This window comes from Phocoena phocoena, chromosome 18, assembly GCF_963924675.1.
Source record: "Phocoena phocoena chromosome 18, mPhoPho1.1, whole genome shotgun sequence".
NCBI lineage: Eukaryota > Metazoa > Chordata > Mammalia > Artiodactyla > Phocoenidae > Phocoena > Phocoena phocoena.
Genome location: NC_089236.1, coordinates 18,897,904 through 18,922,504, shown reverse-complemented (window position 1 = coordinate 18,922,504; position 24,601 = coordinate 18,897,904). Strand labels below are relative to the sequence as shown.

Below are 24,601 nucleotides of genomic sequence, written 5' to 3'. Positions count from 1 at the left end.
AAGATAATAGACACGGCTATCAGCCTCCGTTATCTATGAAAAAGGAATTAGAAATCAAACTCAAGCAATCTGACCCCAAAGCCCATGCTCTTAAGCAGTCTAGCTACATTGCCTTTCATAGAAATGGCCTAATGTTATGTTCCTGTTCAGTTCTGTATAGGAATTGACATTACAGCGTTCTGTGATTAGTGCAGGGACTGTTTTCCAGAGATGTCATTTCCATGATAATTTATACCAAAGTATTTCTAGCATATGGAGCTTCTGCCTTCATGTATAAATTTGTTTGCTAAGTAATACATAAATATAAATAAGTCAAGCCTTATCTTTTTCTTTAATTCAATAAGCAGTTGTCTGTTAGGTGCCAGGAAGTGTTCTAGGCACTGGGAATACAAAGGCGAATAAGATGGACTAGGTCCTTCCCCTCATAGAGCTTACGCTCTGGAGGAAGGAAATAAACAGTGAACAAGTAAACTAATACATAAGGTTATTGTAGAATATAATAAGTTCTGTAATAGAAAGAAACAGAATGATGTGAAAGAGAGAAGCTAAGAGAGTGATAGAATGTTTAGGGAAGCTTTCTCTGATGAAGTGCTATTTGACCTGAGACTTCAAGAACAAGTGGGTGCTGGCCAGGCAAAATCTGTATGATGTGCATAACAGGCACAGCAAACAGTATTAAGTGCAGTGGCCTTGGGTGGTCAAACTTAGCTGGTCTGAGGAACAGAAAGAAACCCCAAAGCAAACAAGAGGAAAATGGTACAAGATGGGGCTGGAGAGGCAAACTGGAGCTAGACCTTGTAGGTTCTCATAGGCTGAAGGGAGGAGTTTGGGTTTTAGAAGGGCAGTGGGAAAGCATTAAGGTTTTAAGCAGGGGTGCAGCTTGCTATAATTGGTATTTTTAAAGGGTCAGTTTCTGGCTGCTACTTGAAGTACAGGTGGGTTTGGAGGAGGGAAAGGAACAGGGCAAGGAAGAAAGTAGAAAGACCAGTTTGGAGAAAATTTCAGTAGTTCAAGTGAGAGATGTAAACGACTTGGTCTAAGATATGTCAGTAGAGATACAAAGAAATGGAAAGATCTGGGGTGTATTTTAGAGGAAGGTTTAATAGAACTTTCTTTTGCATTGGGTTTGAAGATTGGGAAAAGGGAAAAATTAAAAATACCTCCTAAGTTTTTAACTTAAACTGGATGTAATGTGAAGCCATTTCTTGACATGGGAAGAATGGGAAAGAAATCAAGAGCTCCACTTTGGCCTTCTTAAGTCTGAGATTCAAGTAGCGAAGTCCAGGAGGTAATGTGGTCACCTAGAATTCAAGGTGGACTAACTTCTACCCAAGTTAAGTCAGTCTACAATATTGTTAGTTAGTGAATTGAAGGGAAATTCAAGAGTGATAATAGACTAGACCCTGGTACTTACAAAGTTATGATGGTGATTCCCTTTTCCTAGTGTACTAGTAAATATATTGCATGTACTAGAAACATCCATAGTAAGGTTCAAATCCTACTTCCTGCTCAGAATGATTTCTCAGCTACTAAAACAAAATTAGAAAGTTATGCTTTGGTGTTTACTCCCTAGTACTTGCTCTTCATAGTAGGTTCTGGGATATTTTTAAAAGACTGTAAACCTTTTACTAATAGTGACCTTAATAAAAACTGTTCTTGAACAAAAAAAAAGAAAGTAGACCTGGATTATCCTCTAAAATAAAGGGCAACACAGAGCAGTAGAAGGTCAGAAATTGAGAAATAATTTTACTAATATCTCTGCCTTGATTTATGCCTGACATATTTTTAGTATACAGGTATAAATCTGCCTTGATAATGTTACCTGAAATATTAATTCATATAATTGTGTACTATATAATTTAGGAGGGAGTATGTATGTGTAACTTAAGTGCTATGTATATGAACCATAGTTATCAATGAAATGATTTTAGGAGAGAATCAGAGAAATTGATATTTTGATATCAGTGGCTTGTTCTTTTAAGCTGGAAGAAGGACTGAACCAGAATTCTGGAACCAGAAATTCTGAACCAGAATTTGATGAACTCAGTCCCACTTTAATTATTAGAATTGAACATATAAACATATGCAGCTATTTTTTAAATAACTCAGTAATTCCCAAGAAAAGCCATTTATTGAAATAGAGTTAGAAATGATAAGGACAAGCTTAGTTTTCCTATTAACCTCTCTTTCCCAACTTGTATTTAAAGAGGGATTTGGTGTAGAACAGTAGATTAAATAGACAAGATGTGTTTGGATGCATGTGTACAGCCGTGAGTGTGTGTGTGTGTGTGTGTGTGTGTGTGTGTGTGTGAGCGAGAGAGAGAGAGAGAGAGATTCTTAGCAAACTTCAAATGAAGTCTTTTCCTTTGAATGTATCTAGGTATCTTTCTCCTGTAAGATCCCCAAAGAAAAAAGGGTCAACTACACGTGTAAATTCTACTGCAAATTCAGAGGCACAAGCAACCTCAGCCTTCCAGACTCAGAAGCCATTGAAATCTACCTCCCTTTCACTCTTTTACAAAAAAGGTTAGTAGATGATCACTCTCAAGAGCATGGACTCTGAAACGAGGCTGACTGGATTCAAATCATGGCTCTTCTGCTTAACTAGGCGTGAATTTGGGCAAGTCGCTTTAATATCATATGACCCAGCAATCCCACTACTGGGCATATATCCTGAGAAAGCCGTAATTCAAAAGGACATATGTACCCCAATGTTCATTGCAGCACTATTTACATTAGCCAGGTCATGGAAGCAACCTAAATGTCCAACAACAGATGAATGGATAAAGAAGGTGTGGTACATATATACAATGGAATATTACTTAGCCATGAAAAGGAATGAAGCTGGGTCATTTGTAGAGATGTGGATGGACCTAGAGTCTGTCATATAGAGTGAAGTAAGCCAGAAAGAGAAAAACAGATATCGTATATTAACGCATATATGTAGAATCTATAAGAATGGTACAGATGAACCTATTTGCAGGGTAGGAATAGAGGTGTAGACGTAGAGAACAGACATGTGGACATGGTGGGGAAGGGAAGGGTGGGATGAATTGGGAGATTAGGATTGACATATATACACTACCACGCGTAAAATAGATAGCTAGCGGGAACATGCTATAAAGCACAGGAAGCTCAGCTCGGTGCTCTATGATGACCTAGATGGGTGGGATGGGGGTGGGGTGGGAGGGAGGTCCAAGAGGGAGGGGATATAGGTACAAATATAGCTCATTCACTTCATTGTACAGCAGAAACTAACACAACATTGTAAAGCAATTAATCTCCAATTTTTTTAAAAAAGGGAAAAAAAACTTTAATATCTCTATGCCTGTTTTCTCATCTGTAAAATGGAAATAATAATAATCTACCTTGTATGGGTTTTGAGATATTAAATGAATTAATACATAAAAACGCTTCCAACAGTGCCTAGCACATAGTAAGCACTCAGAAAGTGTTAGATGTTTTTATTGTCGCTGCTACTGTTATGCTTTCAAATTTATGCCTGGAAATATTTGCTCCTAACATTACTTTTGCTGTTCAGGTGTGTGAGTTGAGATTATACAATGTGTTGTGGCCTAGTGCAGGTGCATTTCCTGGTAACCAGGTTGTATAGCATTCTCTGATTGTGTGTGTATGTGGTGGGATGGGGAGGTCATTTGTCTGTGCATGTGTGTATACATGCAAGTGCACACCCACTTGGAGCTCTTTGAAGGAAAGTAAAAGGCCACATTCCTCTGTGATAAATCATTTTTCTGATTTTTATTCAAGTCAGAGATATACTGAACTTTATAGGCATGTTATAAGCCCTTACGTTAAGAGCATTGGTTCCAAAGTATGGTCCCCAACCAGCAGAATCCACCTCACCTGCTAAGTTGTAGAAATGAGAATTTTTGTTTGAGCCCTGCCCCTAGAACTACTCAGTCAGAAGCTCTAGGATGAGGCAAAAAAAAAAAAAAAAAAAAAAAAATCATTGTTTTTACAAGCCCTCAATGCAAGTCTGATATAAGCCAAAGTTGAGGACCACTGGGATAAATTATTAACTAAAAAATTCTGATTACCGTATGCAAGTCTTTGAAAAGTAAATTTAAACCAAGGGTCATTATGTTTAAAGTAGATGGAGGAAAATTCAGTTTTGTGGACTACTTTTCTCCAACCTATGTTCCACTAGCATTTTTTAATAAACTCTCTAAATTTAATATCACAGTCATATTACCACTTAGGTAATCTACAAGTCTAGCATTTTAATAGAGAAATACACTATTTGTTTTTTGTTTTTAGGATTGGAAAAATTGAGGGACTTTGGAAATTCCATTATTTTAAAAAATAATTACCCTCGTGAATATTGATAGTGAGAATTTTCAACATCTGTGATGAGAGATTACCAGTGGAACTGAAGCAAACTCTATTTGGATTGTCTAACTTCACAAGATCTTAGGATCTTTCTCCCTCCGCCTCAACTTTATTTTATTTTATTTATTTAATTTATTTTTGGCTGTGTTGGGTGTTGGTTGCGGCACGCGGAATCTTCGTTGAGGCATACGGGATCTTTCATTGTGGCGCATGGGCGTCTCTCTAGTTGTGGCGTGCAGGTTTTCTCTCTCTAGTGGTGGTGTGCAGGCTCCAGGGCGCGTGGGCTCTGTAGTTGTGGCATGTGGGTTCCAGAGTGCGTGAGCTCTGTAGTTTGCGGCACGCAGGCTCTGTAGTTGAGGCGCAGGAGCTAAGTAGCGCACGGGCTTAGTTGCCCTGCTGCATGTGGGGTCTTAGTTCCCTAACCAGGGATCGAACCCACGTCCCCTGCATTGGAAGGCGGATTCTTTACCACTGGACCACCAGGGAAGTCCCTCTACCTCAATTTTAGGCTGTAATAATTTAGCAAAAGAATTTTTTTTGCTGAATAATGCTTTCAGCAAAGTATTATTTTGCCTTCTAGTATCTAGGACAGTGCTAAGGCTACAAATCATTTATTCATAAGGAAAACAGTGGTAGAGATGAAGTTAATGTTAAAATGCTATTTAACAGCATTTGGTTATAGCAATTTAATGTTTTGAAAAAATCCACTTGTGATACAAAATTAAGAGTAAATGTGATTAATTCCCCTTATTTTTCCAGTGTATCGACTAGCATATCTTCGACTAAATACCCTGTGTGCACGCCTTCTGTCTGACCACCCAGAACTAGAACATATCATCTGGACCCTTTTCCAACACACACTGCAAAATGAGTATGAACTCATGAGAGACAGGCATTTGGACCAGGTAAGAAAATTATGCACTTTTCCTACTCGACTCACTTGCTAGCTGTGTACTGATTTCTTAAGAAAAGGTTAGATTCACATGAGAAGCTGCATCGATTTAGTAGACTTAATATATATTTGCTTGTTGGCTACCCTTTATATTTTTGCTATATTTCTTACAAATGAGAGCTTTAGAGCTTGAGAATATTCAATAACTTATTTAATGGCATGAAAGATCTCACTGCAAAGCTCACTGAAGAAACTTTATCATAGGCTTTTTCTGTGTTGTGGTAAGCTAGAATTCATTTAGTGTGTAAAAAGCATGAGACTTAAGAATAGTTGATCTAGGACTTCCCTGGTCCAGTGCTTAAGACTCTGTGCTTCCACTGCAGGCTGCAGGGGGCATGGGTTTGATCCCTTGTTGGGGAACTAAGAACCCCCGGGGATCTTAGTTGATCTAAAAAAGATCTAAAAAAGAATAGTTGATCTAAAACAGTGTCAGATGAATAAATGAATGAGTTTATTTACAAAGACCATCTCTCATATCTTCCTCTTTCTTCTCTGTTTATGGAATAATATTTTTGTAACAGTTTTATTGAGATGTAATTCATATACCATGCTAATTACCCATTTAAAATGTACAGTTCAGTAGTTTTTAGTATATTAACAGAGTTGTGCAACAATCACCAAAATCAGTTTTAAAATATTTTCATCATGTCAAAAAGAAACTCTGTACCTGTAGCATACACGCCTCTATTTTCCTACCCCCTCTAACCACAGGCAACATGCTAATCTACTTTCTGTCTTTATAGACTTGCCTCTTCTGGACATTTCATATAAATGGAATCATATAATGTTATCTTTTGTGTCTGGATTCCTTCACTTACTATGTTTTCATTGTTCATCTGTGTTATAGCTTGTATCAGTACTTCATTTTTATTGCCAAATAATATTCCATTGTATGGCTATATACCACATCATGTTTATTTATTCATCAATTGATGTACATTTGGTTTCCACTTTTTGGCTATTATGAATAATGTTAATGAAAATTCATGTGCAAGTTTTTGGGTGGACATATGTTTTCATTTCTCTAGGGTATTTACCTAGGAGTGGAATTGCTGGGTCATATGGTAACTCTTTGTATTGCCTTTTGAGGAATGGCCAGATTGTTTACTAGCATGGCTACCCATTTTACATTCCTGTCAGCAGTGTATGGGGTTCCAGTTTCTTCACATCTACACCAACTTCTTATTTGCCTTTTGGATTATAGCCATCTTAATGGATGTGAAGTGATATCTCTGTGGTTTTGATTTGCACTTCCCTGATGGCTAATGATATTGAGAATCTTTTTGTGTTCTTATTGACCATTTGTATATCTTCTTTGGAGAAATAGTTATTCAGATACTTTACCTATTTGTTCATTGGGTTGTCTTTTTATTGTTGAGCCGAAAGGGTTTTTTATATATTCTACATGCAAGTTCTTTATCATGCAAATCCTTATATGATTTGCAAATATTTTCTCTCACTCTCTGAGTTGTCATTTCACTTTCTTTTTTTTTTTTCATTTCACTTTCTTGATTGTGTTCTTTGAAGCTTTTGGTGCTTTAGTGCTTCAAAAGCTCAGATTTTCTTTTTCTTCTTGCGTCAGTTTTGGTAGTTCGTGTCTTTCCTTAAATTTTTCCATTTCATCTTAGATATCTATTTGGTTGATATGCAGCTGTTCATAATGTTCCCTTTTAATCTTTTTATTTTGGTAAGTTTGGTAGTATTTTTCCCAGTAAGAATGATATTTTGAGCAAAAGATGAATTATTGTATAAAGGTATAACCTACAAATATGTATATTTTACAAGAGCATATTTGAACTCTAAATTCTAGTATGTTCGATTTTTTTTTAAGTAGGCGCTTATTGCCTTATGGGTCTACTGCTTTTCTATAATATAGAAAGATAGACAGTAGTGCTAAGGATTTCTAAAGAGATTAGGTATCTGGAATCAAGAAGATTTTGTGAGAGGTATCTTAGGTAAAGTATTGAAATAGAACAGTGTGAATTAGCAAAGAGGATACTTGGATGGCATTCTAAATGGGAGAAATAGTAGTATTGGGGCTGTTTAAGATGCTAAACAAGGGATGTTGAGTAGGTATTCTTGGCAGTAGATGGGAGCAAGAATGTTGCAGAAGATATCAGTTCTTAAATTAGGTAGTAAAATTCAGACAAATTAAGAAAGTTCGATGTTTCAAAGTCATAGAAAATCACTTCAAATTTTATTTTTATGTTTAAAATACCCTTCTCTTTAAATGTAATATGTGTATAGAGTAATCCATATATCATAAGGATACATCTTAATGTAAATTCATCAACTGAACTCATCTATGAAAGCAAATCAAGAAACAGAACATTGTCAACAGAAGACTGTCTCCTGTCCCCTTCCAGTTACTGCATCCCCCTTAACACCACCACTGAGTATAGTCAATAGTATTTTATCTAATAGTTTGAACCCTTTTCACACCTGGCGTTTTTTTTTTAAGTGCTAGTTAAACAGTTAATTGATTCCAGTTTCAACTTTTCTCTTCTGAGAAACATTTAAGGAACAGTAGCCAAAGTTAGGGTTATTTACAAACCAGATGATCATTCCTGAATAACTGAGAGTTGGCTATTTGCATTCTGTTCTTTAAATACTTTACATGTACATTCAAACTGAGCTCAGGATGGGAAAAGATAATTCTGTAGGAAATTAAATTTCCATTTTTTGAAACTAAAAGAAAGATAACAGTGTTTTTTAGAGTACAACCATGCAATAAAATCCTGACTATTTTTATATCACATTTATTTACTAGATTATGATGTGTTCCATGTATGGCATATGCAAAGTGAAGAATATAGACCTTAAATTCAAAATCATTGTAACAGCATACAAAGATCTTCCTCATGCTGTTCAGGAGGTAGGTAATTTTCCATGGTAAGAATTTTCCAGATATATACATATCTGTAATATGGATAGCTTCAGTCATTAATTATATCATATGTTCTGACTGTATTATATAAATTTACATATCAACTTTTTACTTTCGTATTATTGGTTAATTATTTGTAACTAAAATGTAATTGGGAAGTTAACACACTTTAGTATTCAAATTCATACTATAAAGTAAATAAAGAATACTATATCGCTGACAATAAGCAGGATATTTGTAATAAACTTTTACACAAATATATAAAAAACATACTGTATATATCTTTGACATTTCACTGCTAGTAGAGCAGCTATAATCCAAGCCTAAGATGGCTTTTTCGGATTGTTTTTGCCTGTAAAATAGTATTATGAACTATTAAAATAGAGAATCTAGGCTTCCCTCATGGCACAGTGCTTAAGAATCCACCTGCCAATCCAGGGGACACGGGTTTGAGCCCTGTTCTGTGAAGTTCCTACATGCCACAGAGCAACTAAGCCCGTGCACAACTACTGAGCCTGCGCTCTAGAGCCCGTGAGCCACAACTACTGAACCTGCGCTCTAGAGTCCGTGAGCCACAACTACTGAGCCCGTGAGCCACAACTACTGAGCCCGTGTGCCACAACTACTGAGCCCGTGTGCCACAACTACTGAAGCCCACGCATCTAGAGCCCGTGCTCCGCAGCAAGGGAAGCCACTACTCACCACAGCTAGAGAAAGCCCGTATGCAGCAACAAAGACCCAATGCCGCCAAAAATTAATTAATTAATTAAAAAAAAAAGTCTAAGGAGTTAAATACCCAAATTCATTTAACAAGTGTTTTTGCTCTTCTTCCTCAGACATTCAAACATGTTTTGATCAGAGAAGAGGAGTATGATTCTATTATCGTATTCTATAATTCAGTCTTCATGCAGAGACTGAAAACAAATATTTTGCAGTATGCTTCCACCAGGGTATGTTAAAAAGCATCCTTTGTTTGGGAAAATCTAATTATAAAGCAGTGGATCTCACTAAAACGTTAAGTAATCTACTTTTTTTGTTTTTCCTCTAGCCCCCTACCTTGTCACCAATTCCTCACATTCCTCGAAGCCCTTACAAGTTTTCTAGCTCACCTTTACGGGTTCCTGGGGGGAACATCTACATATCACCCCTGAAGAATCCGTATAAAATTTCAGAAGGTCTGCCTATGCCAACAAAAATGACTCCAAGATCAAGGTTTGTGTTTTCGTTTTAGGGAAGTGGTGAAGAATAAGAGGGACTTATTTTGATCCAAGCTTAAGAACACAAAGCTTTCTTCATTTAAAATAAGCTAGATTTGAGACCCTAATTTCCTCATTTATATTAAGTGATGTGATAAGAATTGGGGGTCCGGGGGGAGGTAATCTGTTTACTTAGATGGGTTTGCACATTTAATCATCAGCTTTCCTGGCTGCTAGGGTCTGTTCTTTTGTAAACAATCTGAGCACCAGTTTGATGATAATTTTCAAGTCACTCCCATGTTTTTGTAAGTAGCCGGTCTGCTAAACAAAGTAGATTACTTTTGGTTAAGAATTTTTATTCTGGAGTTTATTGAGTGTCCTGTGAACTCTTTCTGTGGATGTGTTCCTCTTGCTTATAAAAATGTAGATGACTGATTAAATGTAGGTGACTGTAAATTAAGTCTTTAGAAGTCCATCCCTAATTCTGCCTGTGGCCTCTTTGTATTAACTTGGGCAGGTCTCAGGGTGCTGTGGCTCAGGTAAATGATGAGTGTGAATCTGTTTTAAATTCTCAGATGAAAGGTTCTGTGCAACTACAAATCAGTATATTATCTTCCACATCCAACAGCAAGTGCTCTCTGGCTTTTGAAGTACTTCAGTTGACTCATTATGTGTTATCAAGGGCTATTTAAAACTGACTTTATTTGGATAAAGTGGAGGCAGATTAGCTTGTAAAGTCTCAGAAAACGTTAGCCCATATAGTTGTACTTAATGGGCAAGAAAAACAAGAAGGGGATATATAGAAAACCCTATAGAAAAAATTTGTGTGGTGTGTTTAATTATATAAATAATGCACACTCATAAAAATTTCAAACTCTACAGTAAAAGAAAAAGTAGAAAATAATTGGCAAATGATATAAATGCTCCCATGTGCCCCTGTATCGTCTTCTGTTTATTTGGTGTTCTTATAGTTGAGTATCTGTGTACTGATATCTACAAATTACATTATAAGCTGCTGAGATGCCACACCATGTCTAATTTGTACACATGAAAACGTATACTTAGCTCAATTTTTAATGGTGATAATTAACCCATGTTATGCTGATAATGATGGCTTTTTTGCTGATCTTAGTTAAATCACTTCCGGGTTGGAGTCCTTTAGCAAAAAAGTCACATTCTGAAAATACTGATAAATCATTGATCAAGTATTAAGAGAGCATCTTTTTTTTTTTTGCGTTACGTGGGCCTCTCACTGTTGTGGCCTCTCCCGTTGCGGAGCACAGGCTCCGACGCACAGGCTCAGCGGCCATGGCTCACGGGCTCAGCTGCTCCGCGGCATGTGGGATCCTCCAGGACCGGGGCACGAACCCGCGTCCCTCGCATCGGCAGGTGGACTCTCAACCACTGCGCCACCAGGGAAGCCCTAAGAGAGCATCTTAACACTCTACATATTCAGCATATTTAGTTAAATCAAATATATCAGTATATAGAATTATGACCACTTATCAAAGAATTGGAGGACAATAAAATCCATATATTTATTGATTCCATGTACATATGATCAAATCTTTGTGTGTCAGGCTAATGCTGTTCTTCACCTTTATTATCAGGAGCGTAAATTATATGGTTCAAGCAAGGACAAACTAATAAGAGATTTCTGATTCTAGGATATGTGTTAAATAGCCTTTACTATATATAGTAAATATATTTACTATACTATATATAGCTCCTAATTAGAATTCTGATTATCACATATAAGTTTTTGCCAAATGTAACTTGAATTTTTAATGAGAAAAGGTGAAAGAAATTTTAATTGTTAGTCATTGATTTATGAAGAATTAAGTATGGATAAACTTAAAAGTTTCTTTTACCCTTTTTAAATGAGAACAATGGCAGAATATGTTCTTGCAGACATGCAGGTCTTGTTTTAAAAAATCTAAGGAACCAGTTCAGTGTTTGACTAGACTAGCAGTACCAGAATAAGTCTCTAATGAGTATAATTTGTCAGTGGTTCCAGGGGTAGAGGAAACCTTTGATTTGGCACTCCTGGTAGTTCAGAATGACGTGTGTATGTTCACCTCTGCACAGTTGGATATGATTTGCATTTACTAATTTGTATTTTATATTAACTTGACAGGATCTTAGTATCAATTGGTGAATCATTTGGGGTGAGTACTTTTCCTGTGAAATACAATAGTATGCACTATAACTATAAAAGAAATCGAGAATTTCTATAATTGAATTTACAAATGCTATTATTCAAGCACCTCATTCAGGCATATTGCATAGAATTTAGAAGACATCAGATTTATTTTCAAATCAGATTAATTTTAAATCATATTCATAATTGGTGAATTTCAAAGTTGTTTTCTAAACATTTCTTTGAGATTATATATGTGTGTGTATACATTCATGTCTATACATACAGATATATGCATTATATAATCTCAAAGGAATGTTTTAAAAAACAGCTTTGAAATTCACTAATTTGAAATAAGATACTCCAAAATGTAATCACTGTGTCCAGATGTCACCAGCCAGTCCTTACCCACTGGTCTCCTTCTATACATATACACACTTTTGCTTTTCTTCCTCTCCAAATTCTAGGATATTCTTTCCCTGTTAAATTGATAAGGAATTGGTTACACGCCCCAGTGTAAGTGACAGAGTCTGTGGTGGTCTTTGTTCCAGAGGAATGCAGGGCAAAGTTTAGCTTTGAAATGGTTATTCTAGTCTGGGAACCCATTACTCTAGCTGGCCTTTGATTACCATCACTAATTCAGCAGTCCTGTATTCAGTATGCATTACTATTAATGTTTCATACCACCCACCCCTCTGCCTATATTTATTATTTATTGCTGCGTAACAAATCACCCCCAAACTTAGTAACTTAAACCTTTTTCATCTCAGTTTCTGTGGGTCAGTACGCAGGCATGGCTTAGGATCCAGGGTCTCTCCAGACAAGGCTGCAGTCAGTGTGTCACCTGGAGCTGCACTTATCTCCAGGCTCACCTGGAGGAAGACCTCTCAGAGACTCATTCATATGGCTGTTGGCTGATCCGCGATGGCTACTGGTCCAAGGCATCAGTTCCTTGACACGTGGGCTTCTCCGTAGGGTGACAGGCTACTCACAACATAGCAGCTTGCTTCTCCCAGAGCAAGGACTCCAAGAGAGGGAGGCAGGGAACGAGGGAGATAAACAAGCGAAATGGAAGTCAGTCTTGTTGTAATCTTGGAAGTGACTTTCCATCACTTTTGCCACATTATTTTGTCAGGAGCAAGGCACCACCAGGTCCAACCCACAGTCAAGGAGATGAGGATTAGTGAGAGCCATTCTAGCGTCTGCCTGCTGCACTGCCCCAAATGAAATAACTAGAGAACCATAAATGTTTGTATACTAAAAGACCAAATGTTAAAATGTTTGTTACAAATAGTAAATGCTATGACATTTAGCTCAATATAGGCTGCAGCTGTCAGGCTTCACAAAGGGGATATGGACCACATAAATAGGATTGGATCTGGATAAGTATAGAGTAGTGGTCTTCAAACTTTTTTGCTTGCCATAGCCTTTAAAAGAATTGAGAAAATGTTATATGTACTTATATATTTTAAAGCTGATAACTGAAAATCTTATAAATTTAATAGGTGCCCAGAATTTTGTTTCTATCATATTGTACATGTGCTCTAAATATATTTTCCATCAAAATCTGGTTTTGCATTTAATTTTTTTGAAATTTAGTTCATTTAATTTTTGGAAAATAAAGCATAATTAGCAAAGCTAATCCTTACTGTCAAATCAGTCAAATCGCATTTAATTTCTATCAGAAAGTCTGATTTCATTCTTGAGTTCAAATAAATGTGTTAATACACATCATTGAGATTATCACCTCACTCTGGTTCTGAAATAGATAGACAAGACATAGAGTTTTTCCATGTGTTTGTCTTTTGGATAAAATAAGGTATTGTGCCCCCTTTGGTATTTCTTACCAAAGCTTTCTTTGCTGTGAAAGGATTCTCCCTCAGGAGATAAATATCTCAGATCATCTCTAGTAATACTTGGATGGACTCAAATGCTTAAGTTTTTTGGATATTTAATATTTTATTTAAAAACTTTTAGAGTTAGGATATCAACAAATACTGATATCCTAACAATACATCAATAATGGCTTCAAATATATAGTATGACTTGTCAACATGATACCCATAAAGTGAGCCCAAAATTATTATTCACTAAACATCGCTTATTAAATTCCTGTGACATTCTTTCCGGTTATGCTGTGCTCTAAAAAGAAAAAAAAAAATCTGTCAAAAATAAGGTTCCAGGAAGCTGTTCCAACTTTGCATGCTTCTGAGAAGTAGACCTAGTTTTGTGTGTGAGTAGGTTCTGAAAACGAGGAACTAGGACTTTTGGAGTAGTCATCAGAGTTGTTGGGAAGACACAGGAGGGTTTGAAAATAGCAGGTATTTAACTGGGGCAGAGTTAGGTGCAGTTAGTCTGATTTTAACATTTTTCACGTCTCTTATTTGGTCCATAAAAGCAGAAAATTAAAATGCAGATATTACCTCTGCCTGATTTTTGACCCACCTCAAACCTACAATTAGGGGTTGCTAACTGCAAAGTGGTGGCATTTAATGATTTAAAACAAAGAATTCCATAATTTGCAGACTTCTGAGAAGTTCCAGAAAATAAATCAAATGGTGTGTAACAGTGACCGTGTGCTCAAAAGAAGTGCTGAAGGAAGCAACCCTCCTAAACCACTGAAAAAACTGCGCTTTGACATTGAAGGATCGGATGAAGCAGATGGAAGGTAGGAGCCGTTTTTCAGGAGCTGAGCTGGTCATGGGGAGAACCCAGAGTGCCAGCCCTACTCCCGACTTACACCAGTCCTTCTCATGCCAGTTTTATTTGGAAATTATGAGGATTGCTCAAAATAGTAGGTGTGACTGCATCCCAAAGTTAAAAGCACCATGTAAATCTACTGAAATTAATTGAAAATATCAGATGTTAAAAATCTGGTCATTTTTTTACAAAGCTATTCATAAAATTTTGTTAGTTTTGATTAACATTAGATTTTTAAATGCTTACTCTTGAAAAATGCTACTGTGTTTCATAAGAACCACTGAAAAAATAGGATCATAAATTTGTGACATTTATATTTTAGATGTTCGATTTATAAACCTTTGAAATTAAAAGCTCCTCACTAAAATAAGAGCATAAAAAGTCATTGAAAACATAGTTATTGGAAATCTGAAGTTTTCATTTATACATATACATATGAAATATTTTGCATTTTTTAAATCTGCAGTAAACATCTCCCAGGGGAGTCCAAATTTCAACAGAAACTGGCAGAAATGAGTAAGTACTTATCATTAAACCTTATGTAAATGAACAGTCATTTACATTGCAGAAAGCCTTTTCACATTATAAAAGAATAAGTTTATAGAGTCCCTTCAATTAGTGACTTGCTTATGCGTTCAAGATATAATTCGCTCAAGCATGTGTTATTTACTAGTCTGTATGGATTAGATGTGTGATGCAAAGTGAAGGTCATCTTCATCCTTCCTAAAATCTGTGCGGGAAGACCAAGAAGTGAAACCAAATCTTCAACACGAATGGCTGTGGTTAGAAAATATTTTAGGATAGCAGAACTGTAATGAGGTACCTTTATTTAAGAGTATTGGATGTAGGCAAGAATGTTATAAACTTAGCATATATAAACATTGTCACCCTTATTTAAAGAATAATCTTTTATTCTGCTATTACTGAACTTCCCTAATTTGCAAGTTTTAGAACTTACTTTAAACAAAAGTTTTTCATTACTGGAAATCAGAATTTTGATAAAGCACACAAGAGCATTTTCCAAGTTATACAGAGTGACTTAAGTTTGGAATGTTAAGGCAAATGGACTTCTCTCCTAAGCTACTCTGACACTATGAAAGATTAACCCAAGTGTAGTAGATGGGAAGCACATTAAGAAAAAGATCCGTGTGCACTGACTGCTACTGCGTTGTCTTAGAGACGTAGCCGTGAGGGTGAGTGTGACGTTTCCTGATAATCTGGTGCCAGACCCATTAACAGGAAACAGAGCTGGGTCTTGGAAAGAAGACAAATATTTAGGAGATAATAAGAATTAAAACTGTCATTCCTAGGTCATAGGACATATCAGTAAGAACAGTACCAGTTAAAATGTGACTTTTGAAAAAGGGGCTTTCTCTCAATATGTCTCTGTAGATACTAACTTTGAAATATAAAGTGTTTTTAAAAATACTTTTGATTTTTTAAACCGTATTTCTATGTGTATTATTTTGAAGAGTACTGTTGAAACTAAATTAAATTTTGTGGTTATAAATGGATCTCTTTTTGGATTTTACATCAACTAATATACTCCTGTTTTAACTTTTAAATAGTTGTAGCTTTTCCCCCCAGTACATGAAAATGGACATGAAGCTTATAACCAAAATCAGACCTTAAAAACATGTGGAAGCATTTTGGAACCCACAAATATGCATTTTAAAAGGAGCAGAAAGCTGTAAAAACGTGTCTGTTTTCTTATAGAAGAGCTCAGTTGCTGTAGTCAGTACATTTCGCAGTGACACTCTTAGCTATGACCAGGAATTCCCTCTGCCGGGCTGAAGTTCAGGGTCTTTGTGTAGCTGAAAATTGAGGAGAGGTAGCAGGAGCTTTAACCATGAGGGCAAGGGACTCTCCAGGTCGCTCTTCAGCTTTCCTCAAAAAACTGTATTCAGAAGATCATTACACAGTGCTAGATTGCTCAGAGTGGAAGGGCCAGAAGGGGAGACTTAGAGTCACTCCTTTCTTTACCAAGCGTGAGTGTTCTGTGCTTCTTTATGAAGAGCCTTTGCCCACCTCTAGAATCAAGTTAAGATTTTTAAAATTATTTAAGAGAAGCATTCTGTTTTTGTGTTGTAATTAATAATGTATTTTTAAACGTCCATGTCCAAATTAAATGAGCTGTGAGCTGATGTGTTTGCAGTACTTGCAGCGTGTCTCCAAACACAAGGGAATTCCTGGCTTTATGAAGAATAACACTCACTTCAGCAGACCAGCCCAGAATTCTGTTTTGCTCAGGTGCCAAACTGAACCATATCATCTCTAGAACAGTGGCCTACAAAGTTGGGCACACTTGGGTGTGTGTAAGACCACCTTTTGGGGGTACATAAAGAGACTATTAGAATATTTGTCTTTATCTCATCTATTTTAATGTTTGGGGAGTGTGTGTCTTATAATTTAGACACATATACATACATACATACACACATACATACATACATACATTTAGTGGTACTGCTTGGAAAAAAATTTGCTGATGGGGATGTATGATTTAAAAAACGAAACCACTGCTTTTGCGAGGCCCTGGGCTCCATCAGTTTGGCGTAAGCATAACATATGTGGCAGCCCTTTACCAGCTTACCCAGCACTGTCAGTGCTGTTAACATTTCTTCATCCTTGTTTTAGCATCTACTCGAACACGAATGCAAAAGCAGAAAATGAATGATAGCACGGATACCTCAAACAGGGAAGAAAAGTGAGGACCTCACGACCTTGGTGGGCACCCTGTACTTCTCCGGCTTCATTGTCTCCCACAGATCTGACTGTAGAACTCTCCCAGGTTCTGTTTACGGCCACATTTGACACATACCTTCAGCTCTTGTTGTGGATAGCACAGTTGAGTATTTGTGCAGGGGATTCCTAAGCCACTTGCAACATTGTAGTCACTAGAGCATGCATTGTTATTGTACAAGATTGAAAATCCTGTGCCAGTCCTGCCATTTAAAAAGCTGTAGCAGATGTTTCCATTTCCAAAATACAGTAAGTCCCCTACATACGAACCTTCAAGATACGAACTTTCAAAGATGCGAACAATTGAATCCAGCAAGGAACCAGAACCTGTGCCATTAATGTCAGGCGTGAGTGAAATTGCAGCTTGCCTTCCGTCTCCTATTGCTGAGGATCCTTCAGCTCTACCATCTCCCTCCTCCAGTCAGTAACTCTTCTTGCCTCTTCAGGCGATGCCAGCCCCTGTGTGCCAGCTGTTGTACTGGACTGCTGTACTTTTCAAGGTACTGTACTGTAGGATTAAAAATGTTTTCTTTATTTTTTGTGTTTGTTGGTTTTTTATGTATTATTTGTGTGAGAAGTATTATAAAGCTATTACAGTACAGTACTATATAGCTGATTGTGTTAGTTGGGTACCTAGGCTAACTTCACTGGACTTACAAACAAATTGGTCTTGTGAAGCACGCTCTGAATGGAACTCGTTCGTATGTAGGGGTTTTACTTACAATCGCTCTGCTTTACAAATGGTGGCAGGATCCCCTGGGAGTGAGAGTCCTCACAACCTGTGCCTATCTGAGTACTTTGTCTTCTCTTGTGGCATGTATGTGATGTTTGCTCTTATTTTTATTAATTTATATTTATTTTTTTTAACTTAACATGAACACCCTTAGAAAATGCATCTTGTCTTCCAAATGCAATTTGGCTGACTGCCCCCATTCGCCCAAATGATCCTGAGCTCTTGTGCTAAAACACATATTAGAAACTAGGGAAAAATTACTAATTTTTACACATTAGATTTTAGTTTACTCATGGAAACTAAATGGATGTACTGTGTGTTTGTTTTATAAATATTAGTTTTTAAATACAAACAGAAAGCAAAGTATAAACATATGAGATACTGTCATACTACTGATACAGATTTCATACCTCAGGACTTGTAAAAATTGATTCTTTTCTTCCTCCAACTCATGTTTTAAAATAAAGAGTTATTAATAGTACTCTTGGTTTTTATACCATTCAGATCACTGAATTCATGAAGTACCCATCTAGTGCTTGGAAAATAAAGTGTTCAGCTAGAGCTTTGCTGCAGAGGACCCTAATACAGTATATCCCAAGTGCACTTTCTAACGTTTCTGGGTCCCGAAGCATCAAGATACAAAATAATTTTACTCCACAAACAGACTGTTAACTATAGGAGCCTTATTTTTTTTCTTAGAGAGTTATATAATTACATCTCAGCAATTACTCTGCCCTCCTGAATGCGGGAAGAGGGTGTGTTTGTTCTGGAATGGTACATATCTTCCATGTATCTTTTGAACTAGCAGTTGTCCTTTTTTTTTTTTCTTAATTCAGCATGGTCTAACACTGGCATTTTCAAAGCCGCATCATTTCTCATCCAAAATGCAGGTAACAGAAGGTCTTTGGGTTAGGCATTAATGTTTCTCTCTGATTTTGTGCAAAAGCTTCAATATAAAACAGCTGCATTAGAAAAGAGGCGCTCCCCCTCCAGCACCTAAAGGTGTATTTAAATATCTTGTGTGATTAACTTATTTAGAGGTGGTATAATTTAAAATAGGTGGTATTTAAGGTAGCATCTACTAGCTTTTAGGAAAATTACTTTGTCTAAACTCGGAGTTCTTTTTAAAAAGAAACCTGGTCTTATTTGTTAGAAAACAAAACTTTATTTTGTGCTCAGTTAAGTTGCAAACTTATTTTTTTGACAGTTATCTTGATAGCAAAGGCACTAGAAAGCTTTATCTCATTTCCTCGTTCATTTTTGCATGAATATCAAACAAATCAGTTAGTTTTTAGGTCAAGGGCTTACCACATTTCTGAGTCTTTTGCTAATAAGTTCATGTTAGAACTAGTGTCAGAACTTAAGGAACTTCAGAGATCATGTATTGAGATTTCTTAAATAAGGCTTCAGATATTGCTTTATTGCTTTTTGTATTGGTTAAAACTGTACATTTAAAATCGCTGTCACTGTTTTCTACGATTAACAATAGTTTGTCTATTTTTAAATAAATTAGTTGTTAAGAGTCTTAATGGTCTGATGTGGTCTTTGTATTAAGTGCACTAACGTTCTCTTCGGTATCTAAATTCTCTCCTAGTATCTCATCCGTTCTTAGCCTTTAAGAATGGGCTTTATATGCTGATGAATCCCAGATTTATTTCTCCAGCCTGACCTCTTCATGGAGGTCAGAGCTCTCACAGCCAACAGAACCGCTGATTCCTACCCCTCCTCCCCACCCAGCTTCTCAAAATATAAACCAAAATCAAACAAAAACACCCTTTTCTACCCTAGTCTTTTCCCATGTTACTAAACACTTACTTGCTCAAGATAAAATCCTGAGTCTTCTATTAGCTGTTGTCTGGACCACTGTTAAAGACTTCTAGCTGGTCTCCACTTCGCTCTCTTTCCTCTTTACCTTTCTACTCCTTAAAGACCCCTTTAAAATATAAATTGATTCACTTTGCTCCTCGCCTTGAAGTATTCAGACTCCTGATCGCGGCCTGGGAAGCAGCCCCTACCTTCTTCTCCGTCCTGTTCTCAGGCTACTTTCTCCCTGCTCACTGTGCTTTACCCCCACTGGCCTTCTTCTCTTATGACGCCAAGCCCATCCCTACCTCAGGCTTTTACATTTGCTGTTCCTTCTGTCCAGCGTGCTCCTCCCCCAGGATTTTGCTTAGCTGGTTTCCTCTTGTCTTTCAGGGCTCAGCTCAGAGGCCTTCCTTGACACCCAAGCTAAAATCCTTCCTCTGTACTGTGCCACTCTCCTTCAAAAGTGTAACAGCATTCATCACCGTCAGAAACGGCCTTACTCGGGTTGCCTGTTGCCTGTTTACCCACCCCGGCATCAACCTGGCTGGCCTTACCTACTACTATAGTTGTAGCATCTAGAAGAAGCCCGTATGTAGGGGGGAAAAAAGGTATGTTTTCCGTATGTTTTCCAAGTATGTAGAAACGATATTCTCTTTCTCTTTGAAAATGCCATGTATTGAGTACCTACTGTATTTCAGGCACACTCTAAAATGTGATACAACAAGAAGTAAATAAAATTAAGATTCCCCCTCTCTGTGGAACTTACATTCTAATTCTAGTTTCGGGAAAAGAGAGCAAACGAATAAATAAACGAGGAATATAGTATATGTGATTGTATTAAGTTCTGTGGAGAAAGACGTGCCGGGGGGAGAGCAGGGAGTACCGGTAGGGAGAGGAGTTTTAACACTTAAAGGAGAGTGGTCAGGGCAAGACTTGCCGAGGTGCTATTTGAGCCAAGTGTTGCAGAGGGTGAGGGAGTGAGCCAGGCACCAGAGGGGGTAGAACAGAACACAGAGGAAAAAGCCAGTGCTCAGAGGTGGGTGTGCGTCGGGTGTGTCTGAGGAAACATAAGATGTCATAGTAAGATGGAGAGTTTTAAGAAAAGGAGTTGGGGCAGGGGGGCAAGTATCTCTTTTCATCTAACACAGAGTTTATAAAGGCCTTTCCTTCCAAGCATCCTTCACATATATATATAAGTCTGCAGTCCTTTATCTGCAGTTCTGAAATCCAAAAAGCTTTCAAAACCAAGTGGTTCTGTGTGTTTGGTGCCAAAAGTCATATGGCATCAAAAACATATCTAAACTGGCATAGAGCTTTTGAGAGGCTTTATCCCACTTAGTGGGAATAGTCTTGTCTCACCATTAATGCATTGATTTGGGGGATCTAACCTAGGCCCTGCTTAGGTAGATGTATATATATATATGTACATATATTATTATAATATTATATAATTATTATATATTATATATATATTATTATCACATACATATATTATGTAATATATGTACCATATGATCATACTAAACTCCAAAAAAAATGAAGAAACCCATCTGGTACCAAGGGATAATCTTGAGTTGAAGTAATATGATTTCTCAAAAACAGGTGGACAGTAAAAGTCCCTCCTTCTGGAACAGCAGCATGTTTGTCCCTGAAGGAAGAAAGGCAAATAAGGAAGTTCCAGCAGGAAAGGCAGCAAGCGTACCTCAGTGGACTGTATTTACGTTGGATGCGGATCTTCCATGAAATGCAGTCTCTTAGGGAAAAATCAAGCAGCCTTTATAACATTAAAAATTTTTAGTCTGGATGATAGAAAACTGATCACTTCTGGAGGTTAATTTAGTATTCCAGTAATTAAAGGTCTTTATAATGAAAGGGACAAGTTCAAATTCAGTATTTACTTTATTCATTACAGTTTTCTGGTACAAATGGTGGGCGGCGGGGAGTATCAGTTCTATTACCGTCCGGATGATTTCCTAGAAACTTGCCCGTAGAAGCATATTTTTGTTCCTCATTTTTGGACCAGACAGCGTACATGGCATTGGCAAGGATTTATTCGGTAGAATTTTCCTTTGGACTAAATAAATGTTTTACAGGACAACCTGAAACCTTGCCTCTAGACAAAGCAAATTTCCACAAGTATGGGGTCTTAAATAGAAATATAGTAACACTGTATAATGTCTGAAAGGAATTAAAGCAACTCTTTTAGTAAGAAGCTGGAATAGTCATCTATTCTTGGAAATATTTTTTGTGTCCATTATCTTGGAACTATACTTACAGTCTAGTATTGACGTATGACGGTTTACTGTGAAAGTTAAATTTATTCCACAGACCAATATCAGTTACTTTCTAAACAGAAAATGTTATGATTTTAACTGAATTTAGTGAGAGAAAGTCATGGTTTGTTTTTATGCTTTGGCAAAGACTGAATTAAAAATGACAGTACGGTATGGTTTTTCCTTTCTCTTTACAGTTCTCCCAACCTGTTTGTTGTGATAATAGCACAGGGAGGACTCATAAGATAGATAAGACTGTGTAGTCTGTAATTGCCTCTTTTTCGTCATCACTGGTCAAGAATTCTGCGTCTAACACTCACCAGGTTATGGTCTAGAATGACCGGCAGTTTCTTCAGGTCTCAGATGAAAGCATTTCACCCTTTTTAAAGAGCACTGAATGGCACCTTCACAGACCACTGTCGGCAGATGAGGGTGCTACTTTATTCCTGTAAAACCTAAACCTCTCTCTGTGTAAGTTTGGGTGAAATTATATTGGAAGCACTAAAACATTGAATTTCTTGTGTGAGCAGAGAGGAAACAAAACTTAAGGATGGAAAATGTAAGATGAATTTAACGGATCCAATGACTTCTGATGTAGTGTCATTATGAAAATGGACCTTCCCTCCCACGTATCACTGACTAAACTTAGGGTTTCTGAGCTCTACAAACACTCATCTATTAGAAAGAAATGAAGGAAATAAAGTGATATTATCCTTCATACAGGAGCACTGATGGCCAGCCTATCCTCAAAGACCAGAGAGAAAGCATGTTTTTTCAGAGAGATGTAACCATGGGACTCGTCTGTCATCTCCAACTGGTCTAAAATCAGCCCTTCCTTATTGTTTGGCATCCCAGGTCTTAAGAGCTAAACCAATGATTCTCATCCTTGGCTAAACATCAAAATTACTTGGGGAGCTTCGTAAACATACTGAGTTAGAATCTTGAATCTGTATTTTGTAAAAGTTTCATAGATTATTCTGTTGTGCCCAGAGATAAGCAGCACGGAGATACAGAGCAGAGCAACCTACACATAACAAGCTTAGAGGAAATCGAGATAAAACTCCACCCACCCCTTCTTACTAACGTGTACTCTGGCAGAGCAGTGACCCGCTGGGGAGTCTCATGGAGGGTAATCCATTTTTCATCCCTAAATAAACTTACCTGTTCCCTTCGGGTGGTCCAGTATTTCCATGAAATGAGTTCATAAAAGAAAAAGGCATTGAGGAAATTCAGAAGACCCTGTCAGAAAAGGGCAAGAAAGAGGAAGAGGAGGTTTGGGAAGACTCTGTAAAATATAAAGGCTTTTTGGTCAGTGACAGCGAGCATAGTGGGCTGAGGAGAACGAGTCGGAAATGAAGCCTGTGGACGTCTGACTGTGAGAACTGATGGCGACTGGTAATACCCAGGCCTCAATGTTTCTTTGCTGGAGAGAACAGCTAACCTACTAAAACATACAGACAAATGGTGTAAGGCTATAACATCTTACGGAAGAAAACCAGAACGAACTTTTTGGCCAACCCAGTAAAATAACAACTACTACACAGTTCCAAAAATGGGATTCTGATTTAGAACTGGAGGCGTCGAGACTCCTCTGCCTCTACCAGACAAGGTCTGCAAAAACAGATAAACAAAAAGAAACTAAGGATTCAAAAGTGACCTCACCAGGAAAGAACATGGGCAGTCACACGAACAGTTGGTTAGAATTAGCTGTTTAGAAGCCTTTTGCGTTTTAGGGTAGGCTTCGCCATGATGCCTTGTCTGAGTACCTGCTTTAAAAAATAAGCTTATTATCAAATGGATTTGTGCATATCTAAGAGACATAAGGTTGACAGAATCTTGCTGCTTCTGAAGAATGAAAACACACACACATTTGTTCTATTATCTGCAAATAAGCACTTTATTATCAAACGGTTCAGCATCAGAACAAGGTTTCCAAAAGAGGTTTGTTTCCCTCCGTAGTGTCGTATTGTGAAAATACATGTTAGGAGACTCTACGGGCTACATCCTACTCCAGTTTCTCATTTGTAGTTGGGTAACTTGATCTAAACAGTATAAATTCATCTCACTAGTGCTGTCCATGAAATGTAAGCGTAGTTCCTTTTCGGCTAGTACTTTATAATTACACTGTGCCAAGTTAAAAGACCTGTTTCATAGTGACATAAAAGTCAACTACAAGAAAAACAAAATCGTTTCTACTTACAGAGGCAAATCTCTCTTAACACAGAAGTAAAGGACATTGTGCAATTATGTAAGGCAAATGAGCCCAGAAACAACATTCATTCAAAGATAGGACACTTCTTATTCGATAACCCCGTGTGAGAAATTAATGACTCAGAGTAAAGACAGAATTAAAATTAGCCCTTGGGTCTTTGACAATTTAATTGCTAAGGCCTTTTGTGAATTCCAATTAACGCTCTAAATTAGCCACTATTTCTCAGAACGATTTACAGAAGATGTTTTAAATTTGTTTTGTGAAAGTTATTCCTTCATCCAGTATCCCACAAATAAAGCTGTTCTCGGGGCGTAATTAAGATTTGTATAAGCTGAGTGCCTTACTCTATGCAAGGCACTGTGCTGGATGCTGCAGGTGTGGTAGTGACAGCATTCCTTGTCAAGCTATCTATGTGGTATCAGCCTGTTGAATATGGAAATTTGGCCAGAATAGCATATACTTAGACCCATGTACCTACCAAAAGTCTCCAACTTAAGTGACCCGAAAGAGGAAACAGTAAGTATAGTAAGATATTTCAACTTTTTTCCCTTGAGCTTAGTCCCATCTGATCAGAGAGCATTTAATGCCTTCTCTCTAGATTGTGGATTTC

At 37.3% G+C, this 24,601-nt stretch overlaps 1 protein-coding gene across 3 annotated transcripts in view; it reads left to right on the top strand.

The window, feature by feature from the left end:
- Nucleotides 1–17,012, top strand: part of RB1 (RB transcriptional corepressor 1) — a 127,837-nt gene extending 110,825 nt beyond the window's left edge. The window contains exons 19-27 of one of the 3 annotated variants that reach the window (XM_065895782.1): nucleotides 2,381–2,526; nucleotides 5,110–5,255; nucleotides 8,073–8,177; nucleotides 9,026–9,139; nucleotides 9,238–9,401; nucleotides 11,523–11,553; nucleotides 14,051–14,193; nucleotides 14,692–14,741; nucleotides 16,863–17,012. In XM_065895782.1, the coding sequence (XP_065751854.1) occupies nucleotides 2,381–2,526; nucleotides 5,110–5,255; nucleotides 8,073–8,177; nucleotides 9,026–9,139; nucleotides 9,238–9,401; nucleotides 11,523–11,553; nucleotides 14,051–14,193; nucleotides 14,692–14,741; nucleotides 16,863–16,936 (973 nt within the window). In that variant the 3' untranslated portion in view covers nucleotides 16,937–17,012. Of the gene's footprint in view, nucleotides 1–2,380; nucleotides 2,527–5,109; nucleotides 5,256–8,072; nucleotides 8,178–9,025; nucleotides 9,140–9,237; nucleotides 9,402–11,522; nucleotides 11,554–14,050; nucleotides 14,194–14,691; nucleotides 14,742–16,831 lie in introns of all 3 variants that reach the window. The other 2 variants (XM_065895783.1, XM_065895784.1) reach the window with 2 other exon arrangements.
- Nucleotides 17,013–24,601: the final 7,589 nt, after the last annotated feature.